Source organism: Chionomys nivalis, chromosome 1 (assembly GCF_950005125.1).
Source record: "Chionomys nivalis chromosome 1, mChiNiv1.1, whole genome shotgun sequence".
Taxonomy (NCBI): domain Eukaryota; kingdom Metazoa; phylum Chordata; class Mammalia; order Rodentia; family Cricetidae; genus Chionomys; species Chionomys nivalis.
This window is the reverse complement of record NC_080086.1, coordinates 63,465,924-63,485,665: the sequence shown is the minus strand read 5'-3', so window position 1 is coordinate 63,485,665 and position 19,742 is coordinate 63,465,924. Positions and strand designations below refer to the sequence as shown.

At 45.2% G+C, this 19,742-nt stretch overlaps 1 protein-coding gene across 1 annotated transcript; it reads right to left on the bottom strand.

Moving 5' to 3' along the window:
* Positions 1–2,033: 2,033 nt before the first annotated feature.
* Positions 2,034–6,423, bottom strand: Gkn1 (gastrokine 1). The gene is made up of 6 exons (XM_057767630.1): positions 6,412–6,423; positions 5,000–5,050; positions 4,776–4,913; positions 3,907–4,015; positions 2,883–3,032; positions 2,034–2,131 (listed from the first exon to the last, which is right to left on the bottom strand). The coding sequence occupies exons 1-6, from the start codon at positions 6,421–6,423 to the stop codon at positions 2,034–2,036; spliced, it is 558 nt and encodes a 185-aa protein (XP_057623613.1).
* Between the last annotated feature and the right edge of the window lie 13,319 nt (positions 6,424–19,742).

The following is a 19,742-nucleotide window of genomic DNA, read 5'->3' as shown; positions in this document are numbered from 1 at the left end:
ATAATCTAGAATTTTTATCTTCCCAGTAGTTTTTTATTCCTAGAATAGATATTAGATAATTCTTCTGTAGAACACTGACTTCACCACTTCCCAAGGTCAGGACCACGACACTGGGCACACTTCCTGGGACTTAGTTTCTTTCTTTGTTGCCTTGGCAACATTTACAACTGTGTTTTTATTTTTTTTAAAAAATCAGATCTATTTTATTTATTTTATGTGTGTGCATTTTTGCCTGCATGTGTATGTCTGCACACTGCATGCATGCCTGGTGAACACAGAATAGTGCACTGGATCCCCTGAAACCTGAGTTACAGATGATTGTGAGCTGCCATGTGGGTGTTGAGACTTGGGCCTGGGTTATCCAGAAGAGCAGCAAGTGCTCCTGACCACTGAGCCATCTTTGCAACCTGCTACCACTGTGATCTCTGATGGATCTTTGATAGGTTGTTTTGCTTTATGGACTTCAAAATATTTCAGAAGTAACAGTAATTTACAAAAAGTGGCGAAATTACCACATAATGAAGATAGTTACTCTAACTTCTTCCCCGTGAGCACTAGCTAATATAGATCATTTCTAAGTGGTAAGAATCAATATCTTGTTTAGTTTTGTTAGGTTTACCTATGAATAGCTCATGCAAGGATAAAGGAGAGGAGTATGATGCCGCCATCCAGCAAGCTGTAGCAGTCTGCTCACAAACCCCGCTCAAATGCTTCATCTCTCTAAAGAGCCAGAGGTCACGCTGGCAGCATAACTCAGAAAGTCTGCATTTCAAAATGGCATGGCTTTTTTTTCTACTGCTGCTGAGTTAGGAAAATCTCTCTTAAAAGAGCTGTGGCATGCCGCCAGGAAACAGCAAAAAGCTGTGCCAAACTCTGTACTTTTTTTTCTAGAATTCCTTTTCAAGCTTTCTCAGGTTTTATGTGGATTTAGCTAGCACACCTTGGAGCACCAATTGTTGCAAGGAGGGTTGCTTGTTCATCTCGGCTGCCCTGCTAGCTTAGCCCTGAAATAACTACACACAAACTGTATTAATTAAGTCACTGCTTGGCCCATTATCTCTAGCTTCTTATTGGCTAAGTCTTACATCTTAATTTAACCCATTTCTACAATGTGCGTATCACATTTTTGCCTGCATACTGCCATGGATCTGCTGCCAGAGATAGACATCGTCAGAGTAAAAATTCGCTGATGACTTCCAGGAACTGAACAAAAATATATGGAAGCAACTTTTGAAATGAAGCGCAGGTTCTCCAATGTTTGGAGACGGGTTTCTCCCAGATCTTTCTCCTTTGGTGGAGACCCTTGTGCTTGGGCACCATGTGATCTTACTCTTGGTTTGTCAAGGAATGGAGGTTATAGACTACTGAACCAAATATGGTCAAGAGAATATGGAGGTGGGATTCAACCTTAGGTAGTGTTTCCTGACCTGGGAAGGCATATGGACATGAAGAATGAGACTGACTTTCTGACCCGCTATGCTGTCCTATGAGAAAACCAAGGCCATCTTCAGATGAAGGAAGGGGACAGAGTTTACAGAAATGGAAAATGCCCTTCTGGGAAGAGAGGCAAACTGAGGTTCATAGCATTGGCAGGAGTGTGCTTCTAGTATCCCATTCCCAGCATCTCCTTGGGTTATTATAGATACCCCTGGGTCCTTATAGGGGGCTCCCCTTTCTGATTTATAGCCACTTTGAGTATATTTTTGTCCTTGCTGGTCCGAAATGCCATTTCATACACCAGCAAGAGAGCAGTGGCAAAGTCTGAGCCCATCCTCAGGCTGTGTGTCTGGAACCTCTGAAGGTGTTTTTTCTAGGGGAGAGGTCTTGAATACAGACTGACAGGCAGGTCTAACATAGGCCATGTGGCACTCCCATAGGAATCATGAGTTTGTTAGTACAAACCGTATGTGGTCCCAGGTGGTTTATTGAGCCGTAAAGAATAAATCAACCCTCAGAGAACATTCTCATAGTTGTGTGTATCAGTGGTCAGAGCCCACATTTTGTTTCTCTGATGAGCAAATCCATAGTGACTTCTAATACATTTCCTCTGATGTTCCACAGAAGGACATCCGCAGAATATAGAGTATGTTAGCAGTATAGCACTTCTTTGAGTAGAAAGGCTGGTTTGGTCCTGGCAAAAACAGAAGACTGGATCAATGGCTCTCCTGGAACTCTTTGGGGACTGTGGGGAGTTTCACACAATTTCTAAGGTACATGCTCACTTCAAAATCTCTCTTCTTTCTCTTCTCTACTCCCTCTGTCACTTTGTCTGTGTCTCTGTCTTTTTTCTCTCTTTGTCTCTATCTCTCTGTCTCCCTGTTTCTCTCTTTTCCTCTCTCTCTGTCTCCTGTTTTTCTTTTCCTCTCTGTCTCTGTCTCTCTCTGTCTCTCTGTCTCTGTCTCTTTCAAAGATGTGGAAAGTTCCACTTAGATTAGGTTCTTAACTTGTGGATAGTATTCTTTGAATGTCAGGAAATAAGTATTGGAGCTATAGGAAGTCAATATATTTTACTGGCAGTCTCCTTTCATTTGGCCATCATGCCTTTTATGTTTTCTTTTGAACACATTTGGAGTTTATTCTACATCCCACCCACCCAAGAAAGACAATATTCTATAACACTTAAACACAGCTAGAGCCAAATGTGTCGATTAACTCTGACAAAAGCTTTGTGACCTTTTTCTGTGCCCTAGTTTTCATAAAGTAAGACTCACAGTAGAACCTGTGGATTCTAAGATTACTTCAGGGAGCTTATGAACTAAGACTTCTGAAGTCTACTCTGATGGTCAACCCCTCATGATTGGTGCCATCTGTGGTCACACTTTAGAGAGCCTGACGACTCCACCAGCACTGACTTGGGGTGAACAACGTCTGGGGGTACTCACCTGGAATCTCCTCGGCTACATAGGTTGGGATGCCCTGGCACATGCCAGCAATCTTTGTCCCGAATGGACTCAGGTCTGCCACTCTGGTAGGGCTGATAGAATACATCAGTTCCTTGGGGGACGCTCCTTCAGGCCCTTTACCCTGAAGTTGAGAGTGAAGAGGAAAGGAAGAAAATGAATGAGCGCTGAGTCTGGGGATTTGCTCATTGTAGGGGCGCAAGGGCAGCAGGGGCATTTCCTGGCTGACATTTTTTTTTTTTAAAGCAAGGTGAAGAGACAATCCTAGCTTTGAACATCTTGGTGTTTCTATGTGTCCTGATGGACTTAGATAGTTTGAAATCTCAGTTGCTCATGAAAACAGAAGTCTGAAGCACAACTGCTCTTTGAGATTCTAGGGTAGGGCTCTGTGATTTCTTCTGAGGGTGGGGCTTATTTACATTCTCTACCATGCTAGCCATACGGACCAATTTATCACTTTGAAGACCAGCTCAGACATCAGACTGAAAACCGTGGCTTTCCTCTTTCTATCTACTGCAGTTCCGGCTGACAGAGGATACAGAACACTTGGTTAAATCTGATTTTCAAGCAAGCAACGAACCCTGTTAGTGTTGAGACTATCTCAAATATTGTATAGGACAAACTTAGACTTTCAAAATGATTTCTTTTTATCTGGAAATCCAGCTCACCTAGGTAGTCTCTCTATTTGCTAGTTCTGATAACCCTAGCTATCGCAGGAGTGTGTCCTTGAAATACTGAGGGCTTGCACTGAGCTGTGCAGATCTTTGGACCTCTGACACGCAAGGTGGGCAGTGTTTGGCTCAGCCCTACAGAGACAGCTGTGAGTCCTGGCATCTGAAACATCGGAAGCTGCCCCCACTCCAGCAGTCACCCAGCGTTCTTTACACCGTGCCATTTACCATCGCAAACATGCTGCCATGCTGTATAGAGAAGGAATGGCTGCGATTTCTTATTTACTGGAGACCATGAGACCTCTCACTCCAAAAGAAAAGGCTCATCTTTACCTTTTGCTCCTTGGCCAGCGTGTCAAGGTCTTGAAGGGAGGGCATGACATTCTTGTTCATTTTGTGCACAATGCATGATTTCTTGGCAAAGAGTCTGGTTGCAGCAAAACTCTGTGAAAGAAGAGAGAAGACAGTGAAGCACGGGTTCCCCAGGAGCTTTCTCACAAGTCACAGCTGAGAGAACCAGAGTTCCAAGATCACAAAGGAGCTGGGATGAGTCCCTGGATCCGGCTGTCCTGCAGGTGTGCCTGTGGTTAACATGTGGAGACAGCCTGCAAGCTCTTTGAGGGCGGAGATAGGGCTCTAGCCTATTACCTTGGCTTCAGTTCTAACATGGTAGGGGCAGTGTGTGTGTGTGTGTGTGTGTGTGTGTGTGTGTCTCAAGTAAACTTTTCAAGGCTGTCCCATCTTAGTCTACTTCCATCTTTGATGTTTTTAGAAGGCAGGGAAGATAGAGTTTGTTTTCCAAAGGTACAAATTTAAAGACTAAAGTAGTAATTTCAGGGTGGAGTCAAGTGGCACTTAGCTTTCTTTCCCTTCTCTTTCAACTGATAGCGCCGTTCCTATTTCACTTGATCTCTTTGAGCTAAAGATGAAATAGTGGGTCTTCACATCATGGAGGCTCCCTGCAGGGGAGACCAACGGATCCTTGTATTTGTCTTTGAACATAGTTTCCTTACCCTCATTGGTTTGAGTGCTAACCTACTGGGTAGTGTTGGTCACCAACAGTTATATGTAAGACGTAAAATCAGCTGAGCAACATGGGTGTTGTTACTGGTAGCTATAAGGCTTATGGGCAGCCAGAATTTACACTGGAGGTTTAATGGCCAGTGAGCACACCGTATCTTTGCCCTGTGTGTCCAGTACCTACATTTTCATAGTCCCAGAGGGAATTCCAGGAGTCCCAGCCATTATTATTGTCAACATTGGCCACGTTGTGCTCGTTGTTGATGCTCACGGACTGCTGACCACTTCCGCTTACGTTGTTGTCGTCGTTGACATTGATATTCTAAAATGTAAAAAACGGAAGCTGATTTAAGATCATATTTCTTTGCTAATGCATCTTGGTAACAGCCCTTAGAAAATGAGACTTACGTAGGGAAGACCAGGAGCTACGAGGAGCCCAAGCAGGCCAACGAAGAGCATCTGAAAGTACAGACAACAGGGCCGGTGGTCACGCTGTTTATAGCATCCACTACCCCCTCAAAGCTCATCAGGAAGAATTACTAATTTTACCAACATGCCAAACCATCCATGTTTTCTTCTTCCATCTTGAATTTTTAACTACAGAAAAATTTGATAATAATAGAGAATTGTTGATTTATTGTAATTATATTAATATGTAGTTAAAAATTTTGAATTAGACGCTGAAAACACATAAATTAATGTAATGAAAACTCTGGAAATCACTTCTGAAAACTGTTTTTTTTTCTTTGATCTGGGAAGCTTTCTTCCTAACAGGAAACCTCTTATCATTTTCTTAGTAGGTTAAGTGGTTCCATTATTTTTATTTTCAGCTTAAGAAAGAGTCAAAATTTGTCTCTCAAAAAACCAGGTGTGGAAGACTTTTCTGAGCACAATGTTGTCTCCTGTTCACAAGACAGCTACTGAGGAGTAAAGGGCCCTAGACCAGTGGTTCTCTTCCTGTGGGTCGTGACCCCTTTGGGGGTCAAACAACCCTTCCATAGGGGCCACCTAAGACAATCAGAAAACACAGATATGTACATTATGATTCAAAAAAGTAGTAAAATTACAGTTATGAAGTAGCAACGAAATCATTTTATGGCTAGGAATCACCACAACATGAGGAACTGTGTTAAGGGTCGAGTATTAGGAAGGTAGAGAACCACTGCCCTAGACAAAGGCCACCCTGCTCAGGGCAGAGCTAGAAGAGATATCCAAACCCTGACCTGTGCTTGGCACTTCCCCTGTTTTTATCCAACCTGTTCTGGGGAGGATATTTCTAGGCCACCGTTACATTTATGATCCCATGCTAAGGTAGAGCCCACAGAGCGTGCCATAATAGATAATGTCCATTTGATGTCAGTCCCTCTGCATCCTAGGACATCAGAGGAAAATCTGAGCTTGCTTCATCCCAGACAGAAATGCCTGGACAGGGCCGGAGGATGCTTATTTCTTAGAGGGCCAGTTAACAGCCAAGAGCGTTGAAGACTGGTTTTGACGACAGTGACATTCCAGTTTGACCAGAACATTCCCAGGACTCTTGGCAAAAGCAGAATCAAGGAGAAGAAAGATCAGACACTTTCTGGAGCCCAGAGACTGCTTGTGTTGGGTAGAACCCTGGAGCAGGTGCTGTGAAAGACAAGTCTATTCAATTAGCTTGTGCCCGACCCTCCTTGGACAATTATTCTTCTTATAAATGCCATGATTCCATGAAAGGGAAAGAATTATTTCAATTATGGCAACAGCACCATAAGATCAACCCTTCTTTCCTCCCTATTAATGGTTTCCAGTTGTATTGAGTTTCAGAAGAAGATCTGACTTACTGTGAACTTCATGTTGTCAGCGGTGATCACAGTGGAGTGGAGAACAGGCTGGCACGCTTGCAGACATGCGGCCTTCTGGTATTTGTACCTGAGCAGCTTTGCTCAAGCTAGGTGTGCTCAGGTGGAGCCCACCGCTTATCTCTGACCCCTTTCTGTATCTGCACGGCAGCCGAGTCCCCGGATGCCGTTAGCTGCGTAGTCAGCACAGGGCTTGGACTGGAGGCAATCTGACTCATCACCGCTGTAGGTACCTCAGTAAACTCAACATGATCTGTGATAAGTTCTGGCCAAATCGAAGCCATGGGTGTGGGTATTGTATGCATTGCCACTGCTCAGGTTCAAGAAAAGAGTAATCCCTAAAACCAAACACCTCCCCAGATGAGATCTGTGTGCATACCTGCCCTCCTAGATGCTGACTCCCGTGGGAACGCCTGAACAGCTTCTCTTCCTTCCCTTGACCTGACCTGTTGTGAGCTTTCCAAGATCTTTCCATCTGTACCTCCCCTTTCCTAAGACCCCGGAGCATGCTCAAGTTGCATCAAAAGCTTATTATCAAAACCAGTGTGTGAGAGATGATGTTCTTGGCTGTGAAATGAATCTCCAAGTAAGAAAGCTGGCCCTTGTGCCCTGCCCAGGCATTTCCACCCACGTCATGAGTGGCTTGCATCAAAGCCTCTCACATCGTTCATCTCTGGGATTCCCAGTGGTAACACCAGACATCGGGTTAGAGCTCTGGGCTGTGGCAGAACTTTTCTCCATCTACATATCTAGCAACAGATCCTTGCCATTACATCTCTACAATGCCTCTCCACTCTGGTCTTGGCCATAGCACTCCTTAATGGATTTTTACCAGAACTGTAGGACCGGCGGCCTCATCCCAGGTCTCTGATATTTCAATGTGTGCCCTTCATTTTCCCAGGGTTCTTTCCCCAGAACATGGAAAGTACAGAGACATTACTCTCCAGACCTTAGAAACTTTGACCAGTGGTCCTTCAGAAAAACTTTAAGTTTGTTGGAATGGCATTCATGGGACTTCCTAAAGGGGTTTTCAGCTCCCCCAGCTGCCTCTGTTCTGAGTGCCTGGCACATACCAAGGGTCCCACACTGTCAACCATTCAGGCACCCCTTGCACACTTAGCCTTTCTCCCTCTGCCTCTCCTCCTGGAGTGTTAAACACTTTTGTTGTTTCGAGCTCCACATTGCTGCCTCTACCACACCTTTCTCATTTTCTGAATGGGAATTTCTTTCATCGTCTCTGGTTGCTCTCAAAGAACTCTGTCTTCGAGTCCCACATGCGAGTACTGGACTGAGCTCCCAAGGTTCAGTTGAAGAGCAGAAGGAGGGAGAATATGACCAAGGAAGTCAGGACCACGAGGGGTTGATCCACCCACTGAGACAGTGTGCCTGAACTAATAGGAGCTCACCAAAGCCAGCTGAAATGGGACTGAATGAGCATGGGATCAAACTGAACCCTCTGAATATGGCTGACAATTGGGGCAGGCTGAGAAGACAATGATAATGGCACTGGGATTTGTCTCTATGGCATGTACTGGCTTTTGGGATTCTAGTCTATTTGGAAGCACATCTTCCTAGGCCTGGATGGAGAGGGGAGGGCCTTGGATTTCCCAAAGGGCAGGGTATCCTGTCCTCTCTTAGGACTGGAGGGGGAGAGGGGAGGGTGAGTGGGGGAACGGGAAGGAAGTGGAAGGAGGGGAGGAAGTGGAAATTTTGATTCTTAGTATTAATAAGGTAATAATAATAATAATGAACTCTTCTTATTTGCCTCTAGACAATGACATTTTTGAACATTATATTAAAATAAGGGAAGTTTTCTCTGAGGGGAGGGAGCAGAGATGTCACCTGGGAAAATGAGAAAATGCTCAAAGTGGTTTTGAAGGTGGATTAATATTTAATTTTTCTCCCTGTTCTCTTCTACAACTGAAGCTAGTGGTTCGAATTTGACAAGGGGGGAAATGTGTGTTTCATTAGTTCTGATCCACAGATTTCTACTCTGAAAACCTTGTGTCCAGAACCTTCCTCTCCAGAGCCTTCCTCTCCTACATGGGCCAGGGCTACATGGTTCTGAAGCTCGGCTCACTGTCAATGTCTTCCACAGTGCTGAAGGGCTGGATGAGAACAGTTGTTTTAATTCATCCTCAGAAGATTTCAGGTTCATTCTTTAACACTACAAGGTCAAGAGCCTGGGGCTGGGTGTGGGGAGCAGTGGAGATGTCCTCTGCTTCAGAGACTGCCACAGCTCTGTGGGGGTCAGAGTGGTAGTGTTGGCTCTGCTTTTAGATTTGGCCTCCAATGGTGATTTGGGGGTCCCTGTCCAGTTCTCAGCACAGTTTTGTGTGTCACACCTCTGGATGTTGATTTGGAGGTCCCTGTCCAATCCCCAGCACAGTGTTGTGTGTCACGCCTTAGTAAGGACTCAAGGTGACATGTGGATCAGTGAACTTCTGGTGTGGTAGATGCTCATAATAGAAGATATACTGTTAGATGACAGACAGACAGACAGACAGACAGACCAAGATGTTCAGGGTCTCTCTTTTGGATAAGAACCATTTATAGTCACGTGGCAAATGAGCTAAAAGGCCTCTAGGCATCCATTTTGTACTGCACCATGATGTCCTAAATATAAATGGGAATAGACCCTCGATGCTGCATGTCTTATTCATTATTTTCCAGACACACTTTAGCATCTGTAAGGATTCATTTCTTGGGGGAAATACTGCCCTTACGTTATACCTCGGGTATGAGAATCTGTGTGGGGAGCACCTGGTTGGAGCTGAGAGCCTGGAGGCTCAGGTCTGCTCCTTCCTCCCTGCCTTAGGTTTTCACCTTCCCATGGGTAGAAGAGAAGGATTCCTCTCTCACACAGTACGGTAAATCAACTTGCTTCTTCCTGTGGCCTCTGTGTGATGTGAGTGTGTGGCTACCCAGAGAGATCCAAAATTGGTATCTGTTTCCCAGCAGGGACGGCACCAGCAACTTAGCAACTCTTACAAGTTCATCCCAATGAACAAAATGAATTTATCAGGAGCAATGGATGGAAATGCACAGCCACAATTTCCAGAAAGCTCCTCTCCAACCATGTTCCTATTTTATGTCTGCTCCTGAACCAGTGTTAAGCCTGGGCTTGGAGTGCTACCCTGTGTTGGGACACCAGAGGTGACAGCAGGCTCAGGCAACAGAAGCCATGGACAAAGCCATTCTCTGGGAAAGTTGTATTTTAAGGGTATCCTATCATTGCCCTTATTGGGGACTCCTGTGGTCTCAGAAAACACTGTCCCTCTGTGGTAAACGTAGGTAATCCTGTTGCAGTCCAGCATGTGGGACATATAGCTGGTAGCTTACTGCATGATGGCGGCCTGTCGGCTAGAATTTGGAGGACTGGCCTCACCATTTTTTTTCTTTTCATGTGTGTGCGTGTGTGTGTGTGTGTGTGTGCCCTGTCCCTTCCATTCTGGTCTCCTTTAAGACCTAGATTCCCCAGCAGGACCGAGGCTCTTGTTTCTTCTCTGCCTGAGAGCTATGCTATCTGTGACTTGGATTTCCTCAAGGAAGGAAGACATAACAATGTTTTTTTGTGTCACCTCACAGGACTTAGACTAACATACATGATACTCGTTAGACGCCTTTAAATTCTTTGAGAAGATGGAGATGACCAAGCTAGAGAGTGTACATCATACTCATCCATTTCCGGGAATTGCTGCCATATGCCGGCCATGGTGACACAATGGGGGAGTCTTGGGTGACTGTGTGACCCCAGGACCCTGGGGTTAGTGTGGAGCAAGTCAGGTCATGGATAGAGTCTGCCCTCCTACAGAGGTTAACGCTGCGTTTTCCCCCAAGCAAGGCCCTAGTATCCCTTATCAGTCAGTGCACACACCCATGGCTTCATTTCAGCCCACACCCTGCCACGTGAGGCTGAGTGAAAACTCTCTTTGTCTGGAACAATCTAGATGCATTCCATGTACAGCACACTCACACATGAAGGGAGAGTTAGAGTTTCGCACAGAGCTGGGCTTATTGAATGTAGTTTTCCTCCTTTGGTGCAATGTTTGCCACGAGGGCACAATCCCATTCCTAAATGGGACTTAAGGATCCCACCGCTGTGTGAACCAGTGAGTGTTAGTAGTATCCATGACGTCTGTAGCTGTCCTGTTCTTATTTTCTGGTACTTTAGGACCAAATGCCAATCCTGTTATGTATTAGTTGGGTGAGGAATGGCCTCTCAGGTAGACATTCTGTCTCTGTCTTCTTATTGTTTTTCTGTGAACGTGGCTATCAGTCTGATGGATCGCGTGGCTGCCCCAAGTTAGCTGTTATGTGAAATCTGAACACGTTTCTTTCCTGCGAAGAAGCCATACTGTGTCTTTGTTTGCTTGCTTGTCACTAAGACTGTGCACAAGCTCCAGGGTCAACAGCCTTTGTGTTGTGGCATGGTCTGCTCTCATCGCTCTTTCTGTTTGTACTTCTAACCAAGAAGAAGACACCCAGAAAACAGCAACAGGGAAGGATAAAGTAACATTTGAATAATTGTTGCTAGAAAGTTTCTGATTCCAGAAGATCCAAGTTTATTACATAGCTGTTTTTGCACAAGAGGGAAATTCTTTCCAAATTACAGCACTGCTGGGGCGGTCTTTCCTGAGGCATCTCGAGCTGTTTCTCTTGGGACGGTCACCTTCCAAATACACACAGCTCTCCCTGCCTCTCCGCTGCTGCTTGTCTGAGTCCATCCAGCTGCATTTGCCAAACCGTCTGCATCCCCAAAGCCTCGATGCATGCCTCAAATTCATTGTTACTTGGAGTGTTTCAATGCTGCACATGAGATTTGGGACAAAATTGCTGAAGAAAGGTGTTCTTAGTAATTTCATCATCATATAAAGATAAAGAGAATGTTGGTCAATAACTTTGTTTTTCAGCATTGTGAAAACCGGTCAAAGCTGGCCATGCACTTAATGACTCGGAAAAGAAGTTTTTAGAAAACATGAGACGCCCATGTGAAGAACAGACACCGTGGTGACAAGGGTGTTGTTTGTAACTACTTCTTATCCATTTAGAAGCAATATCATGTTCCCCAATCATACATACTGAAACAGTTTAAAGTTGATGTGTAAAAGAATTCATGAATAAAGTGTGTTCATGTTCATTTAGTCCTAGCCATCAGGCCTAGATGAGCCTCTCATTGAAGCATGAGCAAGCATCCTTTATATCTAGAGAGAGAGAGAGAGAGAGAGAGAGAGAGAGAGAGAGAGAGCAGAGCCACAGCCGGAGCCAGGTGCCCCCAGCAGTCTGCCGTCCACAGTCTCCGTGGCGGAAGTAGAGAAGAGCAAGAAGAGTGGGAAGTAAAGGACCCACAGCACAACAAGAACAGCAGGCAGGCATGGTTCTGTAAGCCAAGGACAGTGACCCTTTGTGACCAGCAAGGCTTGGCTCTGTAAGTCAGGACAGTGGCCCTTCGTGACCAGCGAGGCTTGGCTCTGTAAGCCAGGACAGTGACCCTTTGTGACCAGCAAGGCTTGGATCTGTAAGCCAGGACAGTGGCCCTTCGTGACCAGCGAGACTTGGCTCTGTAAGACAAATGCTCACAGTGATGTGGCCTCCCTGCGCTGATGTGGTTAGAGAGCTCTACTATGGAGGCAAACCCGTGGTTGAGGCCTGTGGGACAGCTCCATGGAGTCCAACAGAGTCAGTGGTGTGAGCTCGGCTCAGTGGCCCCAAGGAGAACTCATAACATCACATTCGTGACATTCTCAGACTCAGCTTCACAACCTTTAGTTATTTCACTCAATCACGAGAGAGAGAGAGAGAGAGAGAGAGAGAGAGAGAGAGAGAGAGAGAGAGAGAGAAATGGAGTCAGAGCTATTCAACTTACCAAGAGCCTACAGTTCCCTACACAGTGAGCCAGAGGCGTTATGGGATTTAGATTTTGCCAGCATCCAGCCCTTTCCTTCAGGCCAGCACCACCTCCTGTCACTCCCTCCTTCCCCTCTTCCACACCCATGTTCTGACAGGCTGCAGATCCTCCCACTAAATTAATATTTTATTTAGCTTATGGTCATGGGTGTTACCTCTAATAGAAGCAATCTTTCTTATTAATCTTTTCATAAGTGACTCGCCCTTAAATGTCATAAGGGGCTATCAGGACCGAATAAAGGGAGGTCTATGAGGAAGAATGTCTACCTTAGTGAGGAACGCGTGTGTGGATGCTGTCTGGAGCATCCCTGGGCTGAGGGGCCCTGCTGTTGACTTGTCGCCTATACCTGCTCCTGCATGATTGGAGCTCAGTGAAGGATTACCTCATCACACGTGCTGACATGAAATGGGCCCATAGCTTTAGGCTCTATACCCATATCTACAGTAGGCCAGGCTTGAGCTGCCACCTTGCTAGCTTCCCCATTCAGCTAGTCTCCATGACAACTCCCGCAGGGGATGTATTCTTATAATACTGCCAGACGAGCATCTCCATCTTTGACTTGATTTTCTCCATCCAGAGACTTCCTTTTCCCTTCTTTCAAACTGCTACCTCTTCTTGCTGGTGTGTGACAAAGTGCGCTAACTCTAAGGAAACAAAAGAACAGAGAAAGCATCCCTTATCTTTACCTTCCTCATCAATGAATAACCTCCCCACCAGCAACACACACACACACACACACACACACACACACACAGTCACTCGACAACTTTCAAAAGAATCATTCTTTTTGATGTCCCCTCCTCATAGCTCTGCCCACTGCAGTTTGGCATCAAGAAGCTGCAGCTACAGCTGCAGCGGGGGACACTCAACCTTGGAATCCCCGATAAGGTGGTGTCGTCTCTGTCCCCCTCCTCACTCTTCTTACACTGAGACTCCTCCCTCAGCTGTTGCTTCTTCTCTCCCGTCAACCTCCTGCTTCTCTTCTTCTGTTGATCTCTTCAGTGTTGCTGTTGGTTTCTGTCTTTTGTCTTGTTGCCTTCTCTCTGTGGGAGCCACTCTGTTCTGAACGTTTAAGTTGTCCCAACACTCTCAAGCCAGCCCAACACATTGAAGAAAGAGACGCCACCACCACGCTTCAGGCTTCACACCAAACACCCTCATTAGCTCTCAAACATGCTGAGTTTTCTGCAGTTTCTATTCATTTTAATGGACTTTAAAATATGAATCAACCACAAAAGATTCTTCAGCCAACCCCAAACTGTTAAGTCTTCACACCCTACTATAGCACAGCTGAGTGCTATTGCCAGAGCCTTCAATTCCACCTTTTAAATATCACTTGGAAAGAGCAACACAACACTTAATCTCTGACCAAAAAATGAACTCATAGAAAGTTGTAGAAAACATGATAAAATTTGGTATGTAATATGCCAGTAGAGAGTGATATTTACAGTAACTCCTGAGTTTATTTCTTTATAATTTCTCTTAAGGATTCTTTAATCTATGTGTTATGTAGGAGTATAGCGTGAGGTTCCCCAAGTGCTTGTTAGGGTTTCTATGTTGTGAAGAGATACCACGACCATAGCAACTCTTATAAGTGAAAGCATTTAATTGGGTGACTTACGGTTTCAGAGGTTTAGTTCATTATCATGGCGGGACAATGCAGCATGCAGCAGACATGGTGCTGAGAAGGAGCTGAGAGTTCTGCATCTTAATTCAAAGGCAACAGGAAGTGAACTGTGTCACCGGGTCCAGGTTGAACGAAGGAGACCTCAAAGCCCACCCACCCTCCCACAGTAACACACTTCCCACAATAAGGACACACCCACTCCAACAAAGCCACACCTCCCAATAGTACCACTTTCTATGGGGGACATTTTCTTTCAAACCCACCACACTTCATTCCCTGGCCCCCATAGGCTTGTAGCCATATCATAATGCAAAAATGCATTCAGTTTAACTTCAAAAGTCCCATAGTCTATAACCGTCTCAAACTTATTTAAAAGTCTAAAGTTCAAAGTCTCTTCTGAAATTCATGTAGTCTCTTAACTGTAATGTCCTGTAAAATCAAAATCAAAAATAAGATCACATACTTCCAACATATAACGGCACAGGGTATACATTACCATTCTAAAACATAGGAAAGGGAGCATAATGAGAAAGTACTGGACCAAAGCAAGACCCCAAACTAGCAAGGCAAACCCCAAACTCTGCATCTCCATGGCTGATGTCAAAATGCTCTTCAGATCTCCAGCTCCTTTCAGCTTTGCTGGCTGCAGCACACTTCTCTCTCGTGGGCTGGTTCCACTCCCTGCTAGCAGCTCCCCAAGCCATCTTCCTTAAGTTTGTACCTCACTTCTGTGCAGCTTTTTGTTTTTGTAAATGATTTTCCTTTTACTTCTGGTGGGAAGAGTCAATACCTCCCCTTTATTCTCTTGGACTGTTCAGCTGCAGGGTCTCAGCCTCACTGGCAGTTTAGGCAAGTCACTGGCCACGCTTCACCCACTCCCTTCCGTTCTCAGCCACACAGGCCTCCGCTCTTGTCCTTATTATGTCTCCCTTGCCTTTCTGCTTGAGGGTAGTTTGGAATAACTGTGATATTAACTTTAAAATCTCTCTCTCTCTTTTTTTTTTTTTTTACTTTACATTCCTGGTATTTGTTAACCCAACAAGTTACATGGTTATACCCAACTTTATGTGTACTGAGAAAAATGCTATTCCTATCCCCAGAAGTAAAGAGAGCTAGATATCAGAGAACAGGAATCCTGTTTAGTACTGTTTTCCAAGAGTTTGAAAGCTGGGAGAAGACACCAGGTCTCACAGTTGTGAGCCTCATAGGAAACTGGCAAAAGCTCCCAGAGAAAGCAACTGCCGCCTGTGCCTGAGCCTGGCTTTGCATCCACACACTCACTCAGAACCAGGGGCTGGATCCCCTGGAACTGGAGTTTTAGGCAGCTGTGAGCCATCATGTAAGTGCTAGGAATCAAACTTGGGTCCTCTGGAAAAGCAGACAGTGCTCTTAACCACTGAGCCATCTTTCTGGCCCCAGTTTTTAAATTTCTTAAGGCAGATATCCTAACATAAGCATTGACATCACATTTTATGTCCATTTAATTAAAAATGTCTTTAATTTCCATACGGGTTCCTCTTTAACCTATGGCTTATGTAAATTTGATTTCTAAAGTTAATATACTTGCAAATTTTCCCAGACATCTTACTTTTATTTTACATTAATAGTTCTGCCTGAGTCCTGAATTCTCTGATGATTTCTATGGTTACTTTGTCTATAGTAATATCAATAATTTTAGGGAGGCTGCATTCTGGGCTTACTGCTCCTGGTGCATTTTGCTGATCATCCTGTCGATGTCTGAAGGTGATGTGAGGAGTTCTCAGCTCTTTCTCTCCAGCTGAAGGTCATGAGAGAGACTTTAGGGTCATCAAAGGAAATGAGTTATCATTTTCATAGAAAACAATGAACACTATGATCGTGATTTTTCTTGTTTATAGTTGATACATCAGGCCAGTACAGTTTAGGTTTTGGATCCTTGTGCAATCCCAATCCCATACATTCACATTTACTGTTTTTAACAGTGACTTACATTTTCTGGTGACAGAAAATTCTCAGAGATCCTTGGTTTGGGGCATGAGACCACTTCTCCAGTGGTTACCACTGACATAGTATGGGGAAAGGAGAAAGAAGTGACAGTGGGGTGGAGAGGAGAGGACAGGCAATGGGAAGCGGAGCGTGGAAGGAGGAGAGCAGTGGCAGAAGGTTAGGAGTGTGTGGTGTGCTGGGAGGGGGCATGGGAGTGGCAGGACCAGTGGCTTTTGTGGCCGCTCAGCTAGGTACATAAGCTTCTTTCTGCTCCCACAGGCTCCTTTCCTTTCCTTTCCTTTCCTTTCCTTTCCTTTCCTTTCCTTTCCTTTCCTTTCCTTTCCTTTCCTTTCCTTTCCTTTCCTTCACTTAGACGATTTCCTTCCTTGCTATCCAGTTCTCTGTCACTGTGACAAAATGCCTGAGATGATAGCTTCGAAAGAGAAAGGTTCATGGCTTTCAGATGGTGGCTCCTTGGCTCTTTGCTTTGGGATTGTTGTGACCTCATGCATCGTGATGAGACCACATGGCAGAGGAGCTCTCTTCATTTTTTGAAAGCTGGAAAATGGAGAGATGGATGGAGAGAGAGAGAGCACACACAGAGAGACAACACGGAGAGAGAGCACACACATGCACACACACACACAGAGACAACAGAGAGATAGAGCACCCAGAGAGAGAGAGAGAGACAACAGAGAAAGAGAGCACACACATGCACACACACAGAGACAACAGAGTGTGTGCGTGTGTGTGCGCACATATGCACACACACAGAGAGGGAGGGAGAGAACACCAGGTTCCCAACAGCCTGTCTTCAAGGACACACCCCTACTGATTTAACTTCCTACACTAGGTCCCACCTCATAACTGTTCCACTTCCTGCCTTGGCCTCCATAGCACAACGTGCTGGGGACCCAGCCCCCAACACCTGGCTTTTGAGGTACAATCAAGATCTGTAGCAACTTGGCTCATTTCACTTTCCAAGTTCCTTTGGAGGAAGACTATAGAGCGAATTAAACGCCAAGCTCCGAGTTCTTGACTTGATTATATACTTGATGGAGTTTTTAAAAGTCTGAACAAAGAGAAAAATGTAGGCAAGGCAATGTTTCCAGAGCCTAGACCCACAGTGATGCTGACGCTGGGGTGATGGGCAACCCACTCCCTCCCATCTAGACAGGGCCGTGTGGCTGCTCTTCCCCAAGAGCCACGAGCATGGTGCTTACAGCCAGCTCGAAGAAGTTAAGAGCAGGTGTGTTTTCTTCATACCATTGCTCCACATCCAAATATTAGAAATTGAAAAAAATACCTTAATAACTGGGTTAAAGAGAAAAAACATCACAACAGGAATTAAGAAATTTTTTAAAAGGTAAAATAGTTACATGAAGAAAATAAGATGTACTTAGTGGTAAATCTATTACTTCTCAATGTTTCCACTTAAAATAACAAGAGAGACTCAATGTACAGAGCAATGTTCAGCTCAAGACGTCAGACAAAGAATACAGTAATTCTGTGAGAATCAAGACAGAGAAAGCAGAAAGGAACTTCACAGAATGACAGGAACATTTAGAAGTAGTAGCATTGGGGGATTTGGTCTACTGGGTTTCAGAATTCATCTGTGGACCTAGGAACCATCACTGTTGGATACTAAATGAACCAATGAAATATGGAGGCAGCAAGCAGGAGGCTATTTCCATGGAAACCGCCTGGCTTTAAAAGTTAGTGGCAAAGAGCTACACTATTTACTAACGGATGTTGGAACTACTGGATGTCTAAGTGGAAAAAAACTGTATTGGAGCCTCACACTACACTCAGAAGTAATAGTAAAATTGAATGTGAAAAGCAGGACTTTAAGAACATGTGGGAAAATGCATTAAGGACATTGGTAACATTTTTTAAGCAAGACTAAAAGCACAAGTTATAAAGACCAAGGCCTGCGGGAGTTGAAACAGCCCTGTAAGTGAATGCTTTGGAAGTCCCCACGCCCGCAGTGCCTCATGCTCCTGCTGGGCTGCAGCAAATCCCAGGCGTGGCTGAGCTCGTCACAGGCCCCTTGTGTCTGTGACACTGGCAGGTATATGCAGGAGGGTCGTCCTTAGTGATGTTTGTCCATGCAGCTAGCTTCACATTCCCCTAGTGAAATTTTCAGTGGAGCTGTGGCCAAGCCTCACAATTTCCAAGGCTGTCTTTGAGCTGGGAGCAATATAGGCACAGAAGCCTGCTCGTGGCCCACTTCAGCAAGCTGAGAACTTGTGTTGCCTCACACAGTCTGGGAGGACTTGGGTCTAAGATGGTGGACTCTGGCGCCAGGCCACATTCGAGCCCCAGCTTTCGCCTTTGGAAGTTGTGTGGTTCCAAGCAGTTAGTTACTTTAACTTCCCTGCATCTTGGTGCTTTTGCTGGGAAATGGGAACAGGACCGTAAGGACTGCTGAATTAGTATGCTCCAAGTGTTTAGAAAGCACCAGGACATGTTCCATGGATGATCACAGTGTCATCATTAGGCCTACTACGGACTTGGAGCTCCTGGGGATGGGTAAACGAGGCAGCGGGTACCCACATGTTTGAAAGTGATCCTGTCGGGAACCCTGGCCTTCTTGCATCTTTATGTCGCTGGAGTCAGGGATGGGAAAGCGTTGGCAGATGTCCTGTAGAACTGTAGTCGTTCCTGCCACAGTGACCTCAGAAAAAAGACACACCCATTGCCTCATTCCTGCTGAGCAGCCAAGGCAGCGGAGCTCTGGAGAGCCAGGGGCCCCTCAATGTCCACTTCTAAAAACTCTCTTCTTCTTCCTTCTTTTTTTTTTTTTTTTTTTTTTTTTTTTTTGATTTTTCAAGACAGGGTTTCTCTGTGGTTTTGGAGCCTGTCCTGGAACTAGCTCTTGTAGATCGTAGACCAGGCTGGTCTCGAACTCACAGAGATCCTCCTGCCTCTGCCTCCCAAGTGCTGGGATTAAAGGCGTGCGCCACCACCACCCGGCTAAAAGCTCTCTTCTTTAAAACATTGGTTGTTCATTTTAGCTTCTTGCTCAGTATTTCACAATTTACAGTCGGGTTAAAAACAAAATCTCTGTTGCCTGATAAGTTCATGACCTCCTCCTCACAATCTAACTAGCAATTTCTAACTGTAAAATTTACTCAAACTAAGCAGTAAAAATTACTCAAACTAAGCTCTGCTTTCCTCTCCCAATCTTTGCAAAATCTGAGAGTTTCTTAAGGTAAGAAGAGATGTGTCCCCATTGTTCATGGTGCCCTGGACAGGGTCCACCTAAAACATTGGGTCAGTGCCAGTAGACTCCCAAATCTTGTTCCTCATGAATCTCTGCAGACTGCTGCCGACTGGAAGGAAGGAAAGACAGCCACCAGGCTGTTCATATTCCAAGACAAGCTCCCAAACACTATCCTCACCTGTTTGCATGTCTGATGCTGAGGCGGACAAATTCAACAAGCAGGGCAGTGGTGAAGGGACCCTGAGTGGGGCCCCGAAGTCTTAAGGGCTTTACATTCGGGAGAAGGAGTCAGTATGCCCCTTCCGAGTCTATGTGGGAAGAGCAAGTGTCTGTAGTATTGTTACAGGGTGGGAGCCCAGCTGGGACAGATAAGCTAGGCGTGTTTGCAGAGTGACCAATGGGGAGTTTTCAGTACTGATTAACAAACTTCACTGATACCTGGGATGTGGTTAGGTCTCCATCCTGATTAGGGAGTTTGCCAAGGTGTGACCCAGATAATGGGCTCGATCTTTTCTGACATGACCACTCAGGAGAAAGGTTTTCACCTCTTCATGCCAATATAAAGACTGGACACTGCGCAGGCGTCT